Source organism: Thalassophryne amazonica, chromosome 4 (genome assembly GCF_902500255.1).
Source record: "Thalassophryne amazonica chromosome 4, fThaAma1.1, whole genome shotgun sequence".
Classification (NCBI taxonomy): domain Eukaryota; kingdom Metazoa; phylum Chordata; class Actinopteri; order Batrachoidiformes; family Batrachoididae; genus Thalassophryne; species Thalassophryne amazonica.
Window position 1 is genome coordinate 135,206,099 of NC_047106.1, and position 26,157 is coordinate 135,232,255.

At 48.3% G+C, this 26,157-nt stretch overlaps 1 protein-coding gene across 1 annotated transcript in view; it reads left to right on the forward strand.

The window, feature by feature from the left end:
- Positions 1–26,157, forward strand: part of LOC117509047 (glycerophosphodiester phosphodiesterase domain-containing protein 5-like) — a 65,733-nt gene that overhangs the window by 8,116 nt on the left and 31,460 nt on the right. The window contains exons 2-3 of the mRNA XM_034168858.1: positions 12,317–12,422; positions 16,061–16,164. Of these exons, the coding sequence (XP_034024749.1) occupies positions 12,317–12,422; positions 16,061–16,164 (210 nt within the window). The remainder of the gene's footprint in view (positions 1–12,316; positions 12,423–16,060; positions 16,165–26,157) is intronic.

The following is a 26,157-nucleotide window of genomic DNA, read 5'->3' on the forward strand; positions in this document are numbered from 1 at the left end:
TAGGAATGTTTATATCTGATCTGATTGACGATGACCAGTGAGGGTTCATTCAAGGGAGGCAGACCCATGATAATAATATAAGGCGCACCTTGCATATAATAGATCAGATTCAAAAACAGGACTTGAGTGCTGTCTTGGTTAGCCTTGATGCAGAAAAGGCCTTTGATTGCGTCAATTGGGAATTTTTATATCTGGTGTTGGAGACATTAAGGTTTAATAAGCAAATAATACAATGTATCAGAACACTGTATCAGGAACCCACAGCCAAAATTAAAATCAGTGGTCATTTAACTGATAAATTCACCTTAAAACGCGGGACACGTCAACGATGCTGTCTTAGTCCAACATTGCAATTTTTATTGAACCCCTGGCACAGGCAATTAGACAGAACAAACATTTAAAAGGTATTAATGCAGGAAAACAGGAACACATCATTGGGCTTTTTGCAGATGATGTTATTCTATATCTTCAGGACCCTGACAGGACCTTTCCTCAATTAATGACAATTTTGGAAGATTTTGGACAATATTCAGGGTATAAATTAAATCTAACAATGACACAAATTTTGTCACTAAATTATTCTCCTAATCCAGTACTTATTGTAAAATACAGAATTAAATGGAATGCTAAAACAATAAAATATCTTGGGGTAGTAATAACAAAAAAACTCGACAGTGTCATCGAAATTAACTACATCCAGATTAATGATAAAATCCAGAAAGACTTTAGGCGATGGTCTGCTTTTAACATGGATTTGGGCACATGAACTGAGGTGATAAAGATCCTACCAAGATTGTTATACCTTTTTCAAGCTATTCCATACCAGATCCCAGAAACACAATATAAGTCCTGGGATAAATGGATTTCTAAATTTGTCTGGGCTGGAAAAAGACCAAGAATTAGATACAAAACACTGCAGTTAAGTAAAGACGAGGGAGGACTATCTTTGCCAAACCCGAGGGAATATTTTTATGCAGCTCAATTGAGATATCTGGCTTGCATATGGTGCCCCCTATATCAGGCAAAATGGAAAGATGTAGAAACCAACGTCAAACCTTTCCAAATTCAAACAGCATTAGGAGATAGAATGAACATCTTATATCAAGAAAATGATAACGAAATTATACATCAAATTATGAATATTTGGGCCAAAATTGTAAAGGAATATAATATGGAAGGTGAGAGCAAAATACACTCAACAAAAATATAAACGCAACACTTTTGGTTTTTTTGTTGAGTGTACTTGTTTGGCCTGTCTTTGCCTCCTCTGATTTGAAACCTGGAATTGCTGACCTTGGCTTCAGACAGTGGATTGATAAGGGCATCACTGTTGTGTGGGCCGCCAGAAGAGGAGGTACTGCTGGCCCACCACCAGAAGGCGCCCTGCTTGAAGTGCAGGCTTCAGGCACGAGAGGGCGCTGCCGCCTCAGGAACAAGCCGTGGTGACAGCTGTCACCCATCATCTGTGACAGCTGTCACTAATCCATACATCTGGTATAAAAGCAGGAAGACACCTCCACCAAACTGCCGAGATATCATCTTCATTTGGAGGTACTACTCTCAGCCTTTTTTTGAGATTTATAAATCTGTGATTGTGAGTGTTTGCAGGAGAACCGGTCGTTTTGGTGGAGGCTGTGCATGACGGCGCTCCTTTTCCTCTGAGACCACTGCAATGTGTTGAGTGAGAGGTGGAGGTGGCATTCCCACCATTGTTGCTGGGTGTTCACACACCCACCCTTTGACTGTCTTTTGCTTTCTGCCAGCAGTACCAGATCCGACACGCCGGAGAGGTGGCCACCTGGGGACTCCGGGACTTGGCGGCTCCAGTATTCCTCGGGTTCAGGTGGCGGTGGAAATCGTATGGTTCCGGTTCGTTTCCTGACGGGCGTCTCCTATCGTCGAGCCTGCCCACACGACACCTTTATTAATTGACTGTTGCACATTCTGATTCTGCTGTGTTTGGTTGTGACATTCACACCAGTAAAGTGTTATAATTTGACTTCTTCCATTGTCCGTTCATTTACGCCCCCTGTTGTGGGTCCGTGTCACTACACTTTCCCAACAGGATATCTCGGCCTGCGTCATGGACTCCGAGGGGCGTCACCAGGCTGTTGAACAACCAATGGGAGAGCAGGGAGCGCAGGCATCTGCAGGAGGCGTGATTGGTGAGCTACAGCATATTCTCACCGCCTTTATGGCTCGAATGGATCAAATAGCCGAGCAAAACATCCTCCTGAACCGCAGGGTGGAGGCTCTCTCCGCGCAAGTGGCGGCGAGCGCTCAGGGCGCTGCTGTAGCTCCTCCTCCTGTCGATCCTGTGCTAGATATTAACGTTCCAGTGGTGGTCCAACAACCCCTCCCACCATCCCCTGAAGCATACATAAGCCCTCCTGAGCCGTACGGAGGTTGTGTGGAGACGTGCGCGGACTTTCTTATGCAGTGTTCGCTCGTCTTCGCACAACGTCCCGTCATGTACGCGTCAGACGCAAGCAAAATAGCTTATGTGATCACTCTGCTTCGGGGAGAGGCACGCGCTTGGGCTACGGCGCTTTGGGAGCAAAATTCACGGCTCCTTCACACATACACTGGGTTTGTGAGGGAGTTCAGAACTGTGTTTGATCACCCTAACGGGAGACACCGCTTCAACCGTGCTGCTGTCGATGAGACAGGGACGCCGGAGCGCAGCCGCTTATGCAGTCGACTTCCGCATCGCGGCTGCGAGGTCCGGCTGGAATAACGCTGCGCTCCGCGCCGCCTTTGTAAACGGACTGTCGTCAGTCCTAAAGGAGCACCTAGTGGCCAAGGATGAACCGCGGGAATTAGATGGGCTTATTGATCTCGTTATACGGTTAGACAATCGGTTGGAGGAACGCCGTCGGGAACGAGACGAAGGACGTGGCCGGGCGCGCGCCGTTCCTCTTCCTTCCGGGTCCGAGAAAGGTCCGCCCTTCCCACGCTCCCTGGCATCTACGTCCCGTGGGGCGACAGCTCCCCCTGCTGACGAAGCTATGAACACGAGCAGGGCCACATTTAGACCACCTAATAGACAGAGGAGGTTTCCACGTGGGGCGTGTTTTGTTTGTGGCTCAATGGAGCATCAATTGAGCGATTGCCCCGAACGGTTAAACACCAACGCCCGCCCCTAGAGACTGGGCTTAGGGTGGGCCAAAAAATTCACGTGGGACACACACATATTGCCGCACGACTCCCAGTTACAATCCTTAGTGGGGATTTAACCCTTCAGGCCCCAGCACTGGTAGACACAGGGTCAGAAGGGAATCTGTTAGACAGCAGATGGGCCAGGGAGGTAGGGCTCCCTCTGGTCGCGCTACCTACACCATTGCAGGTGCGAGCACTAGATGGCACCCTACTCCCTTTACTCACACACAAGACACCACCAGTAACTCTGGTAGTGTCAGGGAATCATAGGGAGGAGATTGAGTTTTTTGTGACTCCTTCTACCTCCCGTGTGATTCTGGGGTTCCCCTGGATGTTGAAACACAATCCCCGGATTGATTGGCCGTCCGGGGTGGTGGTACAGTGGAGCGAAACCTGCCATCTGAGGTGTTTGGGATCCTCGGTTCCTCCCGGTTCCCAGGCTAAGGAGCAGGTCCAAGTACCCCCCAATCTGTCGGCGGTGCCGGTTGAGTACCACGATCTTGCTGACGTTTTTAGCAAGGATCGGGCACTCACTCTTCCCCCGCACCGTCCATATGATTGTGCCATCGATTTGTTGCCAGCCGTGGAGTTCCCGTCCAGCAGGCTGTACAACCTCTCCCGACCTGAGCGCGAATCGATGGAGACCTACATCCGGGACTCCTTAGCTGCCGGGCTGATCCGTAACTCCACCTCTCCGATGGGAGCGGGTTTCTTTTTTGTGGGAAAAAAAGATGGCGGTCTTCGTCCATGCATTGATTATCGGGGGCTGAACGAGATCACGGTTCGCAACCGATACCCGTTGCCTTTGTTGGATTCAGTGTTCACCCCCCTGCATGGAGCCAAAATCTTCACAAAGTTGGATCTTAGGAACGCATACCACCTAGTTCGGATCCGGAAGGGAGACGAATGGAAGACGGCATTTAACACCCCGTTAGGTCATTTTGAGTACCTGGTCATGCCGTTCGGCCTCACTAACGCCCCCGCGACGTTCCAAGCTTTGGTTAATGACGTCTTGCGGGACTTCCTGCACCGATTCGTCTTCGTATATCTGGATGATATACTCATCTTTTCTCCGGACCCTGAGACCCATGTACGGCATGTACGTCAGGTCCTGCAGCGGTTGTTGGAGAACCGGTTGTTTGTGAAGGGCGAGAACTGTGAGTTTCACCGCACTTCTTTGTCCTTCCTGGGGTTTATCATCTCCTCCGACTCCGTCGCCCCGGATCCGGCCAAGGTCGCAGCGGTGAGAGACTGGCCCCAACCTACAAGCCGTAGGAAGCTGCAACAGTTCCTCGGCTTCGCAAATTTCTACAGGAGGTTCATTAAGGGGTTTAGTCAGGTTGTTAGCCCCCTGACGGCCCTGACCTCACCAAAAGTTCCCTTCACCTGGTCGGATCGGTGCGAAGCCGCGTTTAGGGAGTTGAAACGCCGGTTCTCGACTGCACCGGTCTTGGTGCAGCCCGATCCTGCTCGCCAGTTTGTGGTTGAAGTGGACGCCTCTGACTCAGGGATAGGAGCTGTGCTATCCCAGAGCGGAGAAACCGATAAGGTTCTTCACCCGTGTGCCTATTTTTCCCGCAGGTTGACCCCAGCAGAGCGGAACTATGACGTGGGCAATCGAGAGCTCCTTGCGGTGAAAGAGGCCCTTGAGGAGTGGAGACACCTGCTGGAGGGAGCGTCTGTGCCTTTCACGGTTTTCACTGACCACCGGAACCTGGAGTATATCAGGACCGCCAAGCGACTGAACCCCAGGCAAGCCCGCTGGTCACTGTTTTTCGGCCGTTTTGACTTCCGGATCACCTACCGCCCCGGGACCAAAAACCAAAGATCGGATGCCCTGTCCCGGGTGCATGAACAGGAAGTCAAGACCGAGCTGTCGGATCCACCGGAACCCATTCTCCCGGAGTCCACTATCGTGGCTGCTCTGACCTGGGACGTGGAGAAGAACGTCCGGGAGGCCCTGGCACGGAGCCCGGATCCCGGAACAGGACCGAAGAACAGACTATACGTCCCACCAGAGCCCAGGGCTGCCGTACTGGACTTCTGTCACGGGTCCAAACTCTCCTGCCACCCAGGGGTGCGTAGGACCGTGGCAGTAGTCCGGCAGCGCTTCTGGTGGGCGTCCCTGGAGACTGATGTCCGGGCTTACCTCCAGGCCTGCACCACCTGCGCCAGGGGCAAGGCTGACCACCAGAAGGCACAGGGACTTCTACAGCCACTTCCTGTGCCTCACCGCCCCTGGTCTCACATCGGTCTGGATTTTGTCACGGGCCTCCCGCCGTCCTGGGGACACACCACCATACTCACGATAGTGGACCATTTCTCCAAGGCAGCCCACTTCGTGGCCCTCCCGAAGCTCCCGTCGGCCCAGGAGACGGCGGATCTCCTCGTCCACCATGTTGTCCGGCTGCATGGGATACCAACAGACATCGTTTCGGATCGCGGTCCCCAGTTCTCCTCGCAGGTGTGGAGAAGTTTCTGCCGGGAACTGGGGGCCACTGTAAGCCTCTCGTCTGGGTATCACCCTCAGACTAACGGACAGGTCGAACGGGCCAACCAGGAGTTGGAGCAGGCCCTCAGGTGCACGACCTCCGCACACCCGACGGCTTGGAGTGAACATCTGGCCTGGATCGAGTACGCTCATAACAGCCAGGTGTCCTCTGCCACCGGCCTCTCCCCGTTCGAGGTGTGTCTGGGGTACCAGCCCCCTTTGTTTCCTTTGGTGGAGGGAGAGGTCGGTGTGCCCTCGGTCCAGGCCCACCTGCGGAGATGCCATCGGGTGTGGCGCACCGCCTGTTCGGCCTTGTTGAGGGCCCGGACGAGGGCTAAAGCCCATGCAGACTGTCGACGGTCCCCGGCCCCTACTTACCAGCCCGGGCAGGAGGTGTGGCTTTCCACCAAGGACATTCCTCTCCAGGTCGAGTCCCCCAAATTGAAGGACCGTTTCATTGGACCCTTCCCCATCCTCAAGATCCTCAGTCCTACCGCAGTGAGGCTCCAACTCCCGGCCTCACTGCGGATCCATCCGGTCTTTCATGTCTCCAGGATTAAACCGCATCACACCTCGCCCCTCCGTGCACCCGGTCCGGCACCGCCTCCTGCCCGTATTATCGACGGGGAGCCGGCTTGGACAGTTCGCCGGCTCTTGGACGTCCGCCGCATGGGCCGGGGTTTCCAGTATTTGGTGGACTGGGAGGGGTATGGGCCCGAAGAACGCTCCTGGGTGAAGAGGAGCTTCATCCTGGACCCGGCCCTCCTGGCCGATTTCTATCGTCGCCACCCGGACAAGCCTGGTCGGGCGCCAGGAGGCGCCCGTTGAGGGGGGGGTCCTGTTGTGTGGGCCGCCAGAAGAGGAGGTACTGCTGGCCCACCACCAGAAGGCGCCCTGCCTGAAGTGCGGGCTTCAGGCACGAGAGGGCGCTGCCGCCTCAGGAACAAGCCGTGATGACAGCTGTCACCCATCATCTGTGACAGCTGTCACTAATCCATACATCTGGTATAAAAGCAGGAAGACACCTCCACCAAACTGCCGAGATATCATCTTCATTTGGAGGTACTACTCTCAGCCTTTTTTTGAGATTTATAAATCTGTGATTGTGAGTGTTTGCAGGAGAACCGGTCGTTTTGGTGGAGGCTGTGCATGACGGCGCTCCTTTTCCTCTGAGACCACTGCAATGTGTTGAGTGAGAGGTGGAGGTGGCATTCCCACCATTGTTGCTGGGTGTTCACACACCCACCCTTTGACTGTCTTTTGCTTTCTGCCAGCAGTACCAGATCCGACACGCCGGAGAGGTGGCCACCTGGGGACTCCGGGACTTGGCGGCTCCAGTATTCCTCGGGTTCAGGTGGCGGTGGAAATCGTGTGGTTCCGGTTCGTTTCCTGACGGGCGTCTCCTATCGTCGAGCCTGCCCACATGACACCTTTATTAATTGACTGTTGCACATTCTGATTCTGCTGTGTTTGGTTGTGACATTCACACCAGTAAAGTGTTATAATTTGACTTCTTCCATTGTCCGTTCATTTACGCCCCCTGTTGTGGGTCCGTGTCACTACACTTTCCCAACAATCACTGCAATTAGTGTGCGAGTCAAAGGAGGGAAATTCAAGAGTTTTGGGGAGCTCCAGAGGGAATTCGAAATTGGAAACTGTGAATTTTTCAGATACCTACAAATCAGGGATTTCTTCAGAAAAAAGATAAAAAACCACACATATCTTCAAAGGGTAATGAAATAATAGCTATTCTGACTGAAGCATATACAAAATCTCAAAAGAAAATTATAGCTAAACTATATCTGGGATTCCAGAAACAAAGAGGTGATATCACTGGATATGTTAAACAAAAGTGGGAACAAGAACTGGGTATGGAAATGTCTCAAGACAATTGGCTTTCAATGTGGGGCACTCAACACACAACTAGTAGCTCAAAGAAGTGGAGACAATTTGGCTGGAAGAACTCAATTCATTTCTTTATTACACCTCACATCAAAAGTAAACAAGTTCAGTTACCACAGGCATGCTGGAGATTGTGCAGACACATGGATGCCAATCACTCCCACATATTTTGATCTAGTACAAAAATCCAACTATTTTGGGGCAACATTTGTTCAGTGATTCAAAAGATTGTAGGATATCCAATTCCTAATGATGTAAAAATCCTTTATTTTGGTGTGATTAAAGATGTAATTATTCTAGAAGACTGGTATCTGTGCAGTTCTTTCAGGCACGGCACATGCACTCTATATTTGCATGACGCTCATGCCGGAAACCCATTTGAACGGCGGGCAAGATGAGGTCACACTGTCATCTGATCGTGTTTGGAGCATTTGAACGGCATGTCGTACACAGGTCGGACATATCGTTCTGCAGCCAAGCAGCTGCATGAAATCGTCAGCCGTGATGAACTGTGGATGAATGACGCAATCGAGGCAGCCTTCACACCAGCGGCCGAAAGTCGTCGAATGCCATGCGAGAGGCCATTCAACACACTCTCGGCCGGAGTCGGCTGGAGTCCAGGTGCCACCCACAAACATCCAACACCAGAAAAGGCCATTCGCGCTGCCAGCACGAGAGTAGAGAACTTTCGAGCTGGATGTGCGAATGACCCCACATGTTGTAAGTGCCTCACGAGTGTGCCTTTACCAAGCAACACACACGTCATGCAAGCCCCCCCTGCACACATGTGGCGGGGCGTGTGTCACGCCTCCCCACCTAGAAACACAGATGTCGTAAGGAGTGTGTCGTCATCCCCCCCTCACGCCATGATCCAACATTGTCAGGTGCGGCTGGGGTGGCTGGGGTGGCCGGAGTGCGACCGCTGCCCACCGCGGCTGGAACAGCTGACAGCTGTGTACTCGCAACTTAGCTGGAAAACATATGTCATGCCATCAACATGTGTGTGCGGGCTCTCATGCTCTCATAACATGCTGATAATTATGTACAGACAAGATCACATGGGGACCGGCCAGCCACATCTCAGTGCGCACGGCACGGTGTGAACTTTATCGGCCGATCGACCTGGCTAATGAACCTTCCACCACGTACACTCTACTCCACATGACAGACAGAAAGAGTGGAAAATAAATACAACATAGGGAAAGGCGTGAACTCAATTCATGTGTGATCGCTTTGCTCATCTCGCTGTGGATAAACGGTGCCTCTCAGCTGATCGCTGGCCAGCGAGCCGCTGTCAGTTCCAGCTGACAGCGGCTCAGTCCACACAATGTGTTAAATTAAGATCACAGAAAACAGAGCGAGGACTCCGCTTGGGGAGGAGGGCAATGCGACATGACGCGACACAATATCGTGCCACAAACGCGCAAAACGCTCAAAATCGCTTCACTCGTGACCATCGCGTCGCGCTGCGCGGTTTGGCACCAAAATGCGTCCTCTCATAGGGATTACATGGCAACCTGTGGCTGCAGTCGCTCATGTCGCGCCCGGTGTGAACGCGGCATCAGAAAGCGCTGAGATGAAGCATTTATTTATCACCTTGTCAGCACTTTTTTGGCAGGAAGTTATATGGACATGCTATAGAAACACTGGTGTGTGAGTACACGAGTCTGTCGAGCCACAGAAAGCAAATACGATGCCAAGTTTCCCTTTATTGTTATTCTGAGCTACCGGTATGTTTCAAACACGTTATTGTTAGATACAAACTGTGTTTTGCAGTAAAATGTTTCAAAAACATGCCTTCATTAAAAGCTAGAGGAGCCTGATGTTCTTTTACTAGCTGATCTGTTATTTGCTGCAGATGGTCATATGGAAATTTTCAACCAATCACAATGTGATTTGTTTTTGAATAAGTAGCTGTCTTGGATGGATGTGGCATTTTATTTTATTTGATAAGATTTGGCAAAAAAAGTAACAAGTACATAAAATATACATGAAACAAAAAATGCAGAGGATAGTGCAAGAAAAGCGTAAACTTATTTCCATTGTGGTCATCAGGCAAAATTAATTTCATGGGTGACACGATTGCTGCAGAATCAAGGCACTGAGACAGTGCAAGTGTCAACTATGAGTGACAAGGAAATTCGGTGACTTCTTTATGTTGGAAAAAAACAAGGAGGGAGTGAGTCTGCAAATGTAGGCCAATGTATATGTGAGAGGTTCCAAGAGTGATTAGTCAACTCAGGATTCGATATAGATAATTTTTCCCTGTATAGACAAAAATGTAGCACAGGGCACGGATTTTACATAGCCATACAGGATACATGGCATGTAAAGTCCAAAGGTTTGGATTGTGTTGTGCAGACTTTGTCGTCTGCTATCACAGACAAGTAAAACCCCTTTGCAGTGAGGAGACACGTGTCTGGGAAAAAAGGTTTTTATTCACACCCACTGACAAATTCAAGCAGGCAGGTTGGTGCTACCATGCCCACAAAAACTCTCTTGTCACCACAAAGGCAGTCTGGCTGAACTGATGGTGCGTAACAAAAAAGGTCGTACTCAAATGGCTGTCTTAAGCGGAAAAAAATAAACAAAACAGGAAATTGTCAACAACAGCATTGAATAAACAGCCTTGTTCTTTAACCAAAAATATATAAGCCATTACAGCAGATGGCAGTCTGCTGTCAAAAACAAAAACAACAACAACAACAAAACCCAGTAGAAATCAGTTAACGGCAGCAGGAAATCAAAATGATAATTTTTAACCATCTATAGCAGCAGCAAACTAAGAATTATTACACATACACAAACACCTACCTGTCCAGAAAAAACAAAAATTCAGTTTAACAATTTCCAAAACAGGAGCCTTACTCAAGGCTGAGGGGCAGTGAAGATAAAACACCAATGAGGCACGCACAAAAAGCTCAAAATTAAACTCTGCCAATTTTTCACACTGGAGAGGCAAGAAGTCAGAATAGCACGCAATGTTCTGGCAACAAGTAAACGCAAAGGCGTGCCATTTAAAGAGCCCTGCTCTGATCAACATCAAAGTCACAGGTGGTGCGTGGGCTCAGCAATTTGGCACCAGAAGCCCTACCTTGCAGAGTCTCTATGCAACGAGCGTTTGTAAAAGCCAGACTGTGGTAGGGTACAGGTCAACAAAATCCATGAGGAAGCAAACTGATGATAGTACTGAGAAATACAAAGAAAGTCAGCAAGCGTGTGAGAAACGAAAGGATTTCAGGCAAAACCCTGATTAGCAACTCTGCATACTGGTTAACAAAAGAAGAGAAACATTACACTGTTCTGATGTAAAATCTATGGTTGCAGGCCTGAATATACAGGAGATTAAACAACACATGGAAAACAGAAGAGAAACCATTATGCTGTTCTCTAATATAAAGCCAATAATCACAGGCTGGAAAATAGAGGAGACATGCAACACTTGGAAGAGGCACAGTGAGCTGTGCAATAGCACCCATGGGTTTATGACAGTCTGCAAGTGCAGCACGCAAAGATTATAGCTTTTTCACACTGCCTGCTGGTCTGTGTGAACAGCGCACAACCAGTCAACAGCAACAATAATAATAATAATAAATGTTTTCTAACTTTGGAGGTTTAGTTAAAGTTTCAATTCAATAATACGTAACTGCAATTGAAGATCAAACGTATAAGGAGAATGCTCAGTACCTCAGGACCAGTGTCTTATTTTCCACATTATTGTTTTTCACATGTAATATAATATTTGAATTTATATAACGGCTGAGTGGATCCTTGTCATTTGATTGGTGCTTTGTATGTCACGTGGCATGTATTATTCATCCCATTTGTGTTGCATTGCATTTAGATTGCAATTTGGTTCCATTTAGAGTGCAAATTTTGTTCCATACATTTGGTACCATTGCATCCACTCCGCTATGAACTGTCTGGATGCATGAAGAGCTGTTCAGATGAAAAGCTGAAAAGCTGACGTGATTTTTGGCTGGACTGAGGGACTACACAAAGTCTTTTTTTAAAAGTATGAAGTCAGCACAGAATCACCGGGCTACATGTCACAATTTGGACTCCTATTTAAAGATCATGTTGGACTTTAGCAGCATTGGAACACCAAAATGTAAGTCCCTTTTCTGTTGTTTATAAATGAATAAAATATCAAATGACAGGCATCTATTTTAGTCGTTATATAAAACAAATAATGATTTTTTTTTTTTTACATTCTTTCAATGGAACAAATATTTAACTCGGTGAAAGCTGGAACATACGTACATATGTTCCAGGTTATGTACGTATGTTCTGAAAGCTGGAACATACATACCAGCATACGTATGTATGTTCCAGCTTCAGTTTTTGTACCATTGAACTCATAAACATTCATTATTTGTATAATATTTATTGTGACCACAAGAGAACAATATTTCCAACAGAAAAGGCTGAGGGAGATCATTTATTACCAAAGCATTTAGCCCTCTATAGAAGGAGTTAAATTAGGAGTTAAAAGTGGGGAAAAATGTAAATAATTACATTGCAGGTCAATTTACAGTATGTCCCCCTAAATTTTCTACTTGTGCTCTTAAAATTTTCAGTAACTGGCTACAGTACACTGCAAAACAGCATTTTCAAAACATATTTTTCCCCTCTTTCAAAACTCAGATGACACTTCAACTTTAGTTCTCTGTATTTTCTGTAACACACACACACACACACAATTGCTGGATGTGTGCTGGTCACATAATGTTTACTTCATTTCTTGTTTCCCGTCTGTGTCAGGTATGAACACCAGCCATTTGTTTCCTGTCTGGCTGGACTCTATGGTTGTCAATGGAGACGATATCAGAGAGCACGGGCACAGCATGGAGAGTGTTGCTGCAGCAAGGTATACAAACTCACGCACAAACGAACGCGCACACACACACACACACACACATATGCAGCTGTTCAGTTTGGTAGTTTGCTGACAGTACACAAATTATCGATTCCACAGTCAGTTTTTCCTCTTCTGCTCTGCTGACTGTGATTGTCACTTGCTGCTTTTCTCTGGAGAAAATCTACTTTGTCAGAGCTCCTCTGTCAGCTCACATCATAATATACAGCTCCTGCGTGCACTCGGACTGTAGCAGACTGAACTCTGTCTGCTTCCTGTTGGATGGTGAAGCTTCAGTGACTTGCTCTGTTGGGATGGTATACAAAATGCAAAATGAAAAGAAAAAAAAATCAGCAACAAGCAATCAAAAAACAACCAGCAGTGATTCGAACGCCCTGGTCACACGGCACTAATGGAGGACACCGAAGCCAAAACGAAACAAGAAATCTGGACCTAAGTTGACTTTTCAGTTAACCATCATCCAGCTTCGTTTCTGTAGCTGGTGCTTTGTCAGAATTTTCAAACTGTTGAAAAATGTGAACGAATCCTGATGACAACCTAAATTTGTCCGTATTCCATTTTGCTATCTGTGTTGACGGTTCCTCATCGTTTGTGTAGCTCCCGTACCATCATTGTTGCGTTTTATTGTCGTCCAAATTTGTCCAACCTCCCAAGTCCATTGTCTTGCACGAGCTTTGACGATATCTCATCGAATCAATAAATAAAGCTCAGATGAGCTGAACGTGACTCATCCATGTGTGGGACAAAAAGCAACAATTTCATACAGAAACAATAGCAGCAAGAACATTTCATCAACTACTTTAGCTTTTCACTCACACGTCCCAGCCGTTTCTGTTGTCTACTTTGTCAACAAATGCACGAGAAAATGATTGAAATGTTTAAAAACAATGTTCCTCAGTGAAAGATTGTAGGGGATTTGCATATTTCTCCCTCTGCAGTCCAAAATATCAATAAGCAATTCAAGGAATCTGGAGAAATTTCAGTGCATAAAGCCTAAACTTTATGCACTGACCTGTGATCTCCCATCCCTCAGACCGCACTGCATCAATAGTGGATATAACCACATGGGCAAATGGTTTTGCATTCCAACGTTTTTGGAATGTGTTGCAGGTCTGAAATGCAGGAATGGACGTCTGTTAACAAATTAAATGACGTTAACCACATAAAATATGACATAGCTTGAGTTCATACTGCCTGCAGTGAAATAGAAGTCAAAGTAAATGTAAGAATCACTGCTGTTCTCTTTGTTTTCCCCCATATCATTCCCAGATGGGGCATATGAGCAGCATGCAGGCAAATGTGAACAGCTATGGTTGCATCAGTTTATATTTGGCTGTCATCTGTGTGTACGGGTGTGTTTTGTCTCTCTTTATCTGGAGTATGTGTGTGTCTTTATGCGTTCTTTCGTGTGCACCTGTCATCCTGTGGTCTGTGTGTGTGTGTGTGTGTGTGTGTGTGTGTGTGTGTGTGTGTGTGTGTGTGTGTGTGTGTGTGTGTGTGTGTGTGTGTGTGTGTGTGTGTGTGTGTGTTCACCTATCATCTTGCTGTCTGCATGTTTGTGTGTGTGTCTGTGTGCGTGCACCTGTCGCCCCGTCTCCTGGTGGTTTTGGGTGATGCACGTTACCTCCGTTTCATTCTCTGTCTTGTGTTTGTGAGATGTCTGGATCATCCGTGTTTGAGTCTGTGTCTGTTTCCTGGTCGGTGCCCTGGCGTCCCTCGTGATTTGTGTGTGTACTTCGGGCTCTTAATTCCTTGATTCATTGGTTGTATTCTGCTTTGGTTCATGGTTTCTTTGTGATCATCTTGTATGTGTGTTATCATGGATGTTTCATTCATTGTTTGTGGTTACCTCTGAGGTTGTCTTTTTATTTCCATATGTTGACTTCTCTGAGGAGCCGGTCTGCTCTGTGTCAGCCTGATCCCGTCAGATCTCAGAAGCTAAGCAGTGTGGCATCTGGTTAGTACTTGGATGGGAGACCACTTCAGAACACCAGTGGCTCTGTGCGTGTTTCTCTCAATGCAGGTCTGGCTGTGTCCGCTGTGGCGACCCCGAACAAACGGGAGCAGCCGAAATGACAACACACACACACACACTTCTCTATGTCTGCGGTGTTAGTTGTTTTTTCTTTATTATTTGTCCTACTCACCGTTTGCTGTTCCATTTTATCATCTGCCTCCTATTGTCTGTTTAGTTATTTATCTCCGAGTGTTCTGTTATTTATGTGCATCTGTTAGTTTCACCTTCCGGTTTCTCCTGCACACCTGTCATTCATTTGTTCGGTCTTCATAGTCACTCCTTGTTCACTGTTCAGGTGCGTGTCCATTGTATGTCGGCTAGTGTATTTGTCATTTTGTCCCCGATGTACTTTTAGTAAGTATTGTCAGTGATTTTCTCCTCCATGTAGTTATGTATTTTTGTTAGTCATTTGATCCTGGTTCTTTCACTGTGTGTTCAAGTTCTCATGGTATGTTATATGTTATGTCACCTGGGATTATTAAAGTGATTGGTTTGTTGCACACATTGCCTGCTTCTGGGGTTTAAATCGTCTTTGTTCCTGGCTGCTCATTGTAACAGATGTCCTCCCTTTCCTTCCTCCTGTGTCTGCGTGGGTTTCCTCTGGGTGCTCCGGTTTCCTCCCACAATCAAAAACTTGCTTATTTACGGTCTGATCGCGTATTTACATCTAGTGTTGGTCCTCAGGTGCTGGACTGTGGCAGCCCACTGTTGCTAGTGGTTGGTTTGTGTCTAACTGTAATTAGGATGGGTTAAATGAAGAGGACAAATGTTATCGTATGTATGTACAATACAATGACAATAAAGGCCTTTCTTCTTTCTTTCTTTTTTTCTTTGTTCCTTCTTCTTCTTCTTCTTCTTCTTCTTCTTCACTTATTTGTCAGTCCTTCTAATCATTTCACCTGGCTGTGGCAGATAGATGGTTATTTTAGAGATGTGGGAATGGACCCGTTGTCTGCCTGGGTGGTTGACATCCAGGACCCAAGGTGGTTCTGTGGTGTTGTGGACGTGGCAAAGCACAGACAGCATCAGTGCATGCTCCCAGACTTATCTGCTGCTTTTTCTTACTGAACCCTCTGCTGCTTCGTTCCAGACTGTTTGATGACAGTAAATCCTTTTTTCCTGCCATAGGCTTCTTCTCTGAATGTGCTGCATTTGACTACAGTTAATGCCTTTGGCATCATTATTACAATGGCCACAAATAGAGGAGTGCTTTAGAGGTGTCTCTCGGTCTTTGTGATCGTGTTGTAAAGCATGTTTAAAAGAGATGAAAGGAAAACATGCATCACAATGGGAAAGAGGCAAAAGGAAAAAATGTTGATCACTAATATTTTAAATTTAGCAACTCTTCCTTGAATTAAAAATGTCTGAAAAACTGCTTCATGTGCATGTGACCTTTTTTCCATCACAAAGAAACAGAGCTAATGAGCACTATACTGCTTAATGTAGAATTTATTACAGCAGTGTTGTTTTAATTAGGAGAAGTGTCACCTAATTAAAACCATTTTTGCTGCTTCAGAGATATTAATTATTAATTAATGAATCTGTGTGTGTGTGTGTGTGTGTGTGTGTGTGTGTGTGTGTGTGTGTGTGTGTGTGTGTGTGTGTCCCACAGGTGGAGTGTGGCACTTTTGGCCTCCTGATCGTAACGTTCGTCCTGAGTTTTGTATTCCTCTATTTTTGGAGTGAAGCTCAAAATGACTATGACGACTTTGACTGGTAGGTTTTACATACACATGTGCATGCACACACACACACACACACACACCATCAAACAGTAGGAGTCCTACATTCATTCATTGTTTCTGTGGTGCCGTGCGATGAGCGGCTGCGTGCCGACGCGCGAATCCGTCCGCACGTCTTTCATTACAAAATCTCCTTTAACAGTGGAATGTCCAGATAAACTGCTGATCCCGACCTCTTCTGAAACTTCTCTGTTCTCTCATGACGTCCTGGGTCAACAGAGGCTTAAATTTGGAAGTTTTCAGCTCGAAACAGGCTGACGACGGCGGCTTGGGGTGCGGCGCGCCGTCCGGCTTCGTGGGCAGTCCTTAAAGCAACAGTAACACTCCATAATCTCTCATCAGCCCTTAAAATTTTCACCGAAAACCGTCTGAATTTCTCGAATGGTGTCCACTCGGATCTGCCTCACAGTTTCTGAAAAAATTTTGATAAAGCAAAGCACCAGTCTCTCTGCCATTTCCCTGACAATAAAAATCCGACGAGGGGGGTGGACCAGTGCTCACTCAAAGCCTGCCCACAGGCGAATGACGCAACTGACAGGCATGAAAAAACTCACGCATGCGCACGAGGGTTCAAGCTTGTCTTACGTAATCGCACGTGATTCAAATCCATATAGTTTTTTAAAAAATAAAAAGTGTTGTGTGGGCCGCTGAAGAGGAGGTACTGCTGGCCCACCACCACCAGATGGCGCCCTGCTTGGAGTGCGGGCTTCAAAACATTGAGTAATAATCTGTACTTCTTTGCAGCCGTTTTCCTGTGGTGTGTCCTTATCTGTGGGATTGGCGTTTGGTGTGATCAGCGACGGCTTCGCCTCACACCCCAAACCAGATAAGTGGTGAAACAGGAGCTGCACGAGTGTGTGATTGGAGGTGGAGGTGCTCTCTCCTAACTAAACACTGACTGTGGGATTACTGAGTGTGCGAACTCACACTCATCAGGACTGTCTCTGTTTTCTGCCAGCAGTACCGGGTCTGACTGCTGAAGACAGCGGCCACCTGGGGCGCAGGGCTTGGCGGCTCCGGTGTTCTTCAGCTCCGTTGGTGGTGGAAGCTGTGTGGGGATCTGGCTCTTCTCTCGCCAGGCATCTTCTATCGTCGAGCCTGCCCACACGTCACCTGGTGTATGATTGACAGTCCACCATATTGTTATTGTCTGTACGTCGTTGTGCGATTCACAACGTTAAATTGTTACTTTTAGCTTATCCATTGTCCGTTCATTAACGCCCCCTGTTGTGGGTCCGTGTCACGACACATTCACAACAGGATCCCGAGGGGCGTCAACCATCGCTTGAACAGCCAATGGAAGAGCGAGGTGCACAGGCGCCAGCAGGAGGCGTGTTGGGTGAGCTGCAGCACATCTTAACCGCCTTTACCGCTCGGTTGGACTTAGTTACCGAGCAGAGCAGTGTTCTCAATCGTAGGATGGAGGCTCTCACTGCCCAGGTGGAAGCGCGTGCTCAGGGCGCTGCTGCAGCACCTCCTCCTGCTGACCGTGTGCCAGAAACAGACATTCCACTGGTCGTTCAACGAACCCCCCCACCTTCCCCTGAAGCATACATAAGCCCTCCGGAGCCGTACGGAGGCTGTGTGGAGACGTGCGTGGACTTCTTGATGCAGTGCTCGCTCGTCTTTTCACAGCGTCCCGTCATGTACGCAGCAGACACCAGCCGGGTGGCTTATGTGATCAGTTTGCTTCGAGGAGAGGCACGCGCCTGGGCTACGGCGCTTTGGGAGCAGAATTCACGGCTCCTAACGGTTTATACTGAGTTTGTGAGGGAGTTCCGACAGGTGTTCGACCACCCTCATAGAGGCGAGACCGCTTCAAGTGTGCTGCTGTCGATACGGCAGGGGCGTCGGAGCGCAGCGAAGTATGCAGTCGACTTCCGCATCGCGAGCCGGCTGGAATGCTGTTGCGCTCCGTGCCGCCTTTGTAAACGGACTGTCTCTGGTCCTTAAGGAGCACCTGGTGGCGAAGGACGAGCTGCGGGATTTAGATGGGCTTATCGACCTGGTTATACAGTTAGACAACCGATTAACGGAACACAGACGGGAGCGAGACGAGGGGCGTGGTCAGGAACAAGCCGTCCCTCTTCCTCCCGGGTCTGAAAGGGAGCCGACTTCCCCACGCTCCACTGCCAGGGCTCTCCACGTGACAACAGCTCCCCCCGCTGACGTTGCTATGGAAACGAGCAGGGCCAAAAAACGATCAGATCAGAGACAAAGGAGGCTGATCCATGGAGAGTGTTTTCTCTGCAGCTCTACCGAGCACACACAGAGAGAATGCCCCAAACGGTCAAAACAGCAGCACTCGTCCTTAGAGACTGGGCTAAGGGTGGGTCACAACACCCACGTGGGGAAACCCCGACGATCTGCACGAATCCCAGTCATGATCCTGAGTGGGGATCTAACCCTTCACGCCCCAGCACTGGTGGACATGGGGTCGGAGGGGAATCTGCTGGATAGCAGATGGGCAAAGGAGGTTGGGCTCCCTCTAGTGGCCTTACTGTCACCATTGTCGGTGCGGGCGCTAAATGGCACCCTTCTTCCACTAATCACACACCAGACACAGCCAGTGACGTTGGTGGTGTCTGGGAATCACAGGGAGGAGATTGTGTTTTATGTAACACCTTCTACCTCCCGAGTGATTTTGGGTTTTCCATGGGTGTTAAAACACAATCCCCGGATTGATTGGCCGTCTGGGGTTGTGGTTCAGTGGAGCAAAACCTGCCACCGGGAGTGTTTAGGATCCTCGGTTCCACCCGGTGTGACAGCTAAGGAGGAGGTTTTAGTCCCCCCCAATCTGGCGGCGGTGCCGGCCGAGTACCACGACCTTGCTGACGTCTTCAGCAAGGATCTGGCACTCACGCTGCCCCCGCACCGTCCGTACGATTGTGCCATTGATTTGATACCGGGCGCTGAGTACCCGTCCAGCAGGCTGTACAACCTCTCACGTCCGGAACGCGAATCAATGGAGACCTACATCCGGGACTCGTTAGCTGCCGGGTTGATCCGGAACTCCACCTCCCCGATGGGTGCTGGTTTCTTTTTTGTGGGCAAGAAGGACGGCGGACTCCGTCCATGCATTGATTACAGAGGGCTGAACGAGATCACGGTTCGCAACCGATACCCGTTACCTCTATTGGATTCAGTGTTCACGCCCCTGCATGGAGCCCAAATTTTCACGAAATTGGATCTTAGGAATGCTTATCACCTGGTTCGGATCCGGGAGGGAGACGAGTGGAAGACGGCATTTAACACCCCGTTAGGTCACTTTGAGTACCTGGTCATGCTGTTCGGCCTCACCAATGCGCCCGCGACGTTCCAAGCTTTGGTTAATGACGTCTTGCGGGACTTCCTGCATCGGTTTGTCTTCGTATATCTAGACGATATACTCATCTTTTGTCCGGATCCTGAGATCCATGTCAAGCATGTACGTCAGGTCCTACAGCGGTTGTTGGAGAACCGGCTGTTTGTGAAGGGCGAGAAGTGTGAGTTCCACCGCACTTCTTTGTCCTTCTTGGGGTTCATAATCTCCTCCAACTCCGTCGCCCCTGATCCGGCCAAGGTTGCGGCGGTGAGAGATTGGCCCGAACCAACGAACCGTAGGAAACTACAACAGTTCCTCGGTTTTGCAAATTTCTACCGGAGGTTCATCAAGGGCTACAGTCAGGTAGTTAGCCCCCTGACAGCCCTGACCTCCACAAAAGTCCCCTTCACCTTGTCGGATCGGTGCAAAGCCGCGTTTAGGGAGTTGAAATGCCGGTTCTCGACTGCACCGGTTCTGGTGCAGCCCGATCCCAAGCGCCAGTTTGTTGTTGAAGTGGATGCCTCGGACTCAGGGATAGGAGCCGTGCTGTCCCAGAGCGGGGAGTCCGACAAGGTTCTCCATCCATGTGCCTACTTTTCCCGCAGGTTGACCCCAGCTGAACGGAACTATGACGTCTGCAATCGGGAACTTCTTGCGGTGAAGGAGGCTCTTGAGGAGTGGAGACACCTGTTGGAGGGAGCATCGGTACCATTCACGGACCATCGGAACCTGGAGTACATCCGGACCGCGAAGCGTCTGAACCCCAGGCAAGCCCGCTGGTCGCTGTTCTTCGGGCGTTTTGACTTCCGGATCACCTACCGCCCCGGGACAAAGAACCAACGATCTGACGCCCTGTCCCGGGTGCATGAAGAGGAGGTCAAGACCGAGCTGTCAGACCCCCCTGAAACCATCATCCCCGAGTCCACTGTCATGGCCACCCTTACCTGGGACGTGGAGAAGACTGTCCAGGAGGCCCTGACACGGAGCCCGGACCCGGGGACAGGTCCGAAGGACAAATTGTACGTCCCACCAGAGGCCAGGGCTGCGGTCCTTGACTTCTGTCACGGTTCCAAGCTCTCCTGTTACCCAGGGGTGCGAAGGACCGTGGCAGTAGTCCGGCAGCGCTTCTGGTGGTCGTCTATGGAAGCCGACGTCCGGGAGTATGTCCAGGCCTGCACCACCTGTGCCAGGGGCAAAGCCGACCACCACAAGGCCCAAGGCCTCCTCCAACCTCTGCCTGTGCCTCGTCGCCCCTGGTCTCATATCGGCCTGGACTTTGTCACGGGCCTCCCGTCGTCCCAGGGCAACACCACCATCTTAACGATAGTGGACCGGTTCTCCAAGGCAGCCCACTTCGTGGCCCTCCCGAAGCTCCCGACGGCCCAGGAGACTGCAGACCTCCTGGTCCACCACGTCGTGCGTCTGCATGGGATTCCAGCAGACATTGTCTCAGATCGTGGTCCTCAGTTCTCCTCCCAGGTCTGGAGGAGTTTCTGCAGGGAACTGGGGGCCACCGTCAGTCTCTCGTCTGGGTACCACCCCCAGACGAACGGGCAGGCAGAGCGGACGAACCAGGAACTGGAGCAGGCCCTCCGCTGCGTGACCTCCGCGCACCCGACGGCCTGGAGTGACCATCTGGCCTGGATCGAGTACGCTCATAATAGCCAAGTTTCATCTGCCACCGGCCTCTCCCCGTTTGAGGTGTGTTTGGGGTACCAGCCCCCATTGTTTCCGCTAGTGGAGGGAGAGGTCGGGGTGCCCTCGGTCCAGGCCCATCTGAGGAAGTGCCGTCGGGTGTGGCGTACCGCCCGCTCTGCCCTGCTCAGAGCCCGGACGAGGGCTAAGGCCCATGCAGACCGCCGGCGTTCCCCGGCCCCTGCATACCAGCCCGGGCAGGCGGTTTGGTTATCCACAAAGGACATACCTCTGCAAACGGAATCCCAGAAGCTGAAGGACAGATTTATAGGACCCTTCACCATCGTGAAGGTCCTCAGTCCAGCCGCAGTGAGGCTGAAGCTGCCAGCTTCACTGCGGATACATCCAGTATTCCATGTCTCCAGACTCAAACCCTGCCACACCTCTCCCCTCTGTGCCCCCGGACAGCGGCGCCGCCTGCCCGGATCATCGACGGGGAGCCGGCTTGGACTGTGCGCCGACTCCTGGACGTTCGTCGAAAGGGCCGGGGGTTCCAGTATTTGGTGGACTGGGAAGGATATGGACCCGAACAACGCTCCTGGGTGAAGAGGAGCTTCATCCTGGACCCGGCCCTCCTGGCCGAATTCTACGCCTGGCACCCGGACAAGCCTGGTCGGGCGCCAGGAGGCGCCTGTTGAGGGGGGGGGTCCTGTTGTGTGGGCCGCTGAAGAGGAGGTACTGCTGGCCCACCACCACCAGATGGCGCCCTGCTTGGAGTGCGGGCTTCAAGCACGAGAGGGCGCCGGAGCCACTGGGAGTGACAGCTGTCACTCATTCATCTCATCACCATCACCATAAAGGCCGGACTGCAACTCCACCTCCTCGCCGAGAAATCAGCTACCATTCAGGTAACTTTCTCTGCTGACTCAAAACATTGAGTAATAATCTGTACTTCTTTGCAGCCGTTTTCCTGTGGTGTGTCCTTATCTGTGGGATTGGCGTTTGGTGTGATCAGCGACGGCTTCCCCTCACACCCCAAACCAGATAAGTGGTGAAACAGGAGCTGCACGAGTGTGTGATTGGAGGTGGAGGTGCTCCCTCCTAACTAAACACTGACTGTGGGATTACTGAGTTTGCAAACTCACACTCATCAGGACTGTCTCTGTTTTCTGCCAGCAGTACTGGGTCTGACTGCTGAAGACAGCGGCCACCTGGGGCGCAGGGCTTGGCGGCTCCGGTGTTCTTCAGCTCCGTTGGTGGTGGAAGCTGTGTGGGGATCTGGCTCTTCTCTCGCCAGGCATCTTCTATCGTCGAGCCTGCCCACACGTCACCTGGTGTATGATTGACAGTCCACCATATTGTTATTGTCTGTACGTCGTTGTGCGATTCACAACATTAAATTGTTACTTTTGGCTTATCCATTGTCCGTTCATTAACGCCCCCTGTTGTGGGTCCGTGTCACGACACATTCACAACAAAAAGGTCGGTTTCTTTTCTAATAGACCTCGTAAAAGTGGGTGTCTGAGCAAAGTAATGTCTTGTTTCTCCGTATCACTGGAAGAAGTGGAAACAGAAAATTTATTAAGCTATATAATAAATGAACTGAGCAAAAATTATGCATACATGGGTTAAAAAAAACCTTGCAGCGGAGAAGCTGTGCGGTGATGTTCAGAGGCAGAGATCACAAAAAGCAGGTGAGAACTCTGAAGTTTAACAGCTGTTATTTTGCAAAGGTATGTATTTGTTCAATCTTGAGATTAATGTAGTGTTCAAGCCCAAAACGTGACTGATGAGGAGAAAAAAAAGTATGACTTCATCACACTAAAATGAACTGGAGTCAAAATAAAAGTACAAGCTGCTGATTTTTGTTATTTTTCAAAGTTATTATAAGTTGCAGCTATATGTGTTATTTATTTCAAAGTGAGTTGCCTCTTATTTTATTCTGATTTATTTATACAAAAAATATGGGGAGTCAAATCAGCCTGCATTGTTCTGTTAAGTTTATATCAGTTTTCCTGCACATCTGTGTATTTTTTCCTTTTTGTTTGCATTTGCTCCACAGAGTTTTAAAACACAATAAAATGTTCACACTTTGCTTTATAGCAGTTCTGTAATTTCAGAAATGCAACAGAAACAACCACAAATCAGAAAAAGTTGGAACTATATGTAAAATGAAGATAAAAATAAAAATGTTGCACTATTCCAAGTTTCTCCACTCACAGAAGCCAAACGTTCTACCAGAGTTGTGTCTTGGTGGCTTCTCTCACTCTTCTCCTTCCAGCATGGACATTTAGTTTTTGAGAACTGTCTACCTGACACAGATTTACTATAAAGTACCACACTGTTTGTATTTCTGAATGATTGATGTAATGAAGTCTAACAAATAGTCATTGATTTGGAAATATTCATGTTTTCATCCCCTGATGTTTCTGCAGGCCTTAAATTTAGGAATTTACGTGTGATCTGACTAGTCGACTAATCGCAAAAATAATTGTTGACTAGTCGACTATCAAAATAGTCATTTGTGGCAGCCCTAATTCTTGGTACCCCTATATTGTACAATGCTGGATGTAACTTTACAAACAGCTCGGAGAAAACTTTTCAACCTCAGAACCCACTTACGGCCTCTCTGCTGGCCAACAGAGAGGCAGCGCTGCGTACATGTGTGCACCAGCGCCCTCCGCACATGCGTAGTGGTTCGTTCAGCTGTTCTGAACACACACACACATGCAGCTGAGTTTTCATGCCATCATTTCATCACCTGTTCTACGCACGTGCAATCTCCTGCTGTGAGGTCAGTGAGTGCAGAGAAAAAGAGGACGAGCGAAGATGTGATTGCATGGGAGGGAGTGACTGAGAGCACCAATGCCGGCTTTGGCACATATGGCGTGAGTCTGGTCCATACATTGGTTGTACTCTGATGTCCAGTACCGACAGGGTCTGTGCAAAATAAAGACACAGCACTGGCTCCCACTCCGGTCCCTTGTTTGCCATGCAGACGTTTGGACATCAGGCCGTCTTCAGCGCTTTTTATGGCCGTCTGACAGCAGTCTGTGTTGTCTAACTGTTGTCTAAATATGCTTTGGATGTGATCGTGCAGGTGTGCACGAGGCAGTGTGGATGGGATCCACCCACAGTCTACACGCCTCTTTTCTTCCTGACTGTGTTGATTATGGCCATTTTTGCCGTGTCAGCCTGGTTCCTATGCATTCTTATTATGTGTGATGGAGGTATAAACCAATTGAACTCCAAAAACACAGTAAATCTATAACATGAACAACACTTAAACTACTATGAACCACAATAACTACATTTAAAACCCCAAAATCCTGAACTCCCATGGTGCATTGCAGCATAATGTCCATAGTTCATTGTTGTTAGCTAATATGTTGTTAGAACAAGTTTCTTCTAACTCCATCTCCTAGCCAAGTCCAATCCATATTTCTCTAGGATTGACTTTGAGAAGGTTTTCCACGCCTTCGTCACAAGTAGACTAGATTATTGTAACTCTCTGTATGTTGGCTTGGAACAGACCTCTCTAAACTGCCTCCAGCTTATTCAGAAAGTTGCTGCTCTTCTTCTTTCGGGAAGGAAAATGACCGACCACATTACTCCGGTCTTGGCTACTCTTCACTGACTTCCTATCCATTATTGGGTTGATTTTAAAGTTCTTGTAATTGTTTTTAAAGCCCTCAATGGCCTGGCCCCAGTGTATCTTTCGGAGCTTCTTTTTCCTTACACCCCAACCAGAGCCTTAAGGTCTTCTGACCAACTGTTGCTGAAGGTGCCTAAAACCAGATTAAAGATGAGAGGTGATAGAGCCTTTGCAGCGGCTGCCCCCAGGCTCTGGAATAGTCTCCCCTTTAATGTTAGATCAATTGCATCTCTGTTTCACCTTAGTATTTCTTCTGTTTTTCTTGTTGCTTAATGCTGACAAATTTACCTGATTTGTAGTCTTTTGGTAGCATGGTCCAAGCAGAGGGTCACCCCTTTGAGTCTGGTCTGATGAGGTTTCTTCCTCAATATCTTCGGAGGGAGTTTTTCATTACCACTCTTGCCTGTGTGCTTGTTCTAGGGGGTGGTAAGGTTAGACCTTACTTATGTGATGCACCTGAGGCAGCTTTGTTGTGATTTGGTGCTATGTAAATAAAATTAGATAAAAATGTAATTATTTCTTACTACTTTTTACTCTTTATTTTACTTTGTTTTTTATCTGTTTTATTGCCTTTTGTAATTTTATGGTTATTTTTAATTCATTTATTTACAATTGCGGGTAACTTGGTGCCCATTTTTTAATTATGTACAGCACTTTGGTTGACTGCTGTCGTTTTAAACGTGCTTTAGAAATAAAGGTTGAGTTGAGTAATATCTCAGATTTGTCCAAAAATATTAGTCCTATCAACTCCGTTTTCGCAGCGTTCATCCGTGACCCAAAATACATAAGCATTCAAAACTCCAAATATTAGCTCTCCCCAGTTTCTGTGTGATCAAAGCCATACTCACACATGCATGCATACACGCATTTGGCTATTATAATATAGATTGTAAGGATTTTGAGCTTTATTCATTTTTTTCAACACTGCTATTATTTTGAACACAACTACACACACACACACACACACACATATATGGTGAAAACCTGAATCAACATTTTAAAAAGTGGAGAGAGACCTCCATTTTTGTATTTGGGGTCAACACAGACCCTTGACTTGGTTTTTATCCTCTTGGATAGGTAAGCTAACATTCCTGAAAAGCTTGTAGAAACAAAATGTGAATGTGTTTTTGTTGGCTCAAGTTGTGTAACTTTAGTTTGCTTGCTAACACCAATCATTTGCTACCTGGCTGAGCATATTTTATCATCAGTGGACCAAAGAAAATAGCCTCTTGAGTGGACAACAAGCTAATTCATCAAAAGTCACAGGCAAGCACACAAACTGGTTTGATTGTGGTTTATAAATGATTTTATTGGCTACTCATGCAACAACAACAGTGCACGCTTTGAAATAGGGAAGTGCTATGCATGTACCA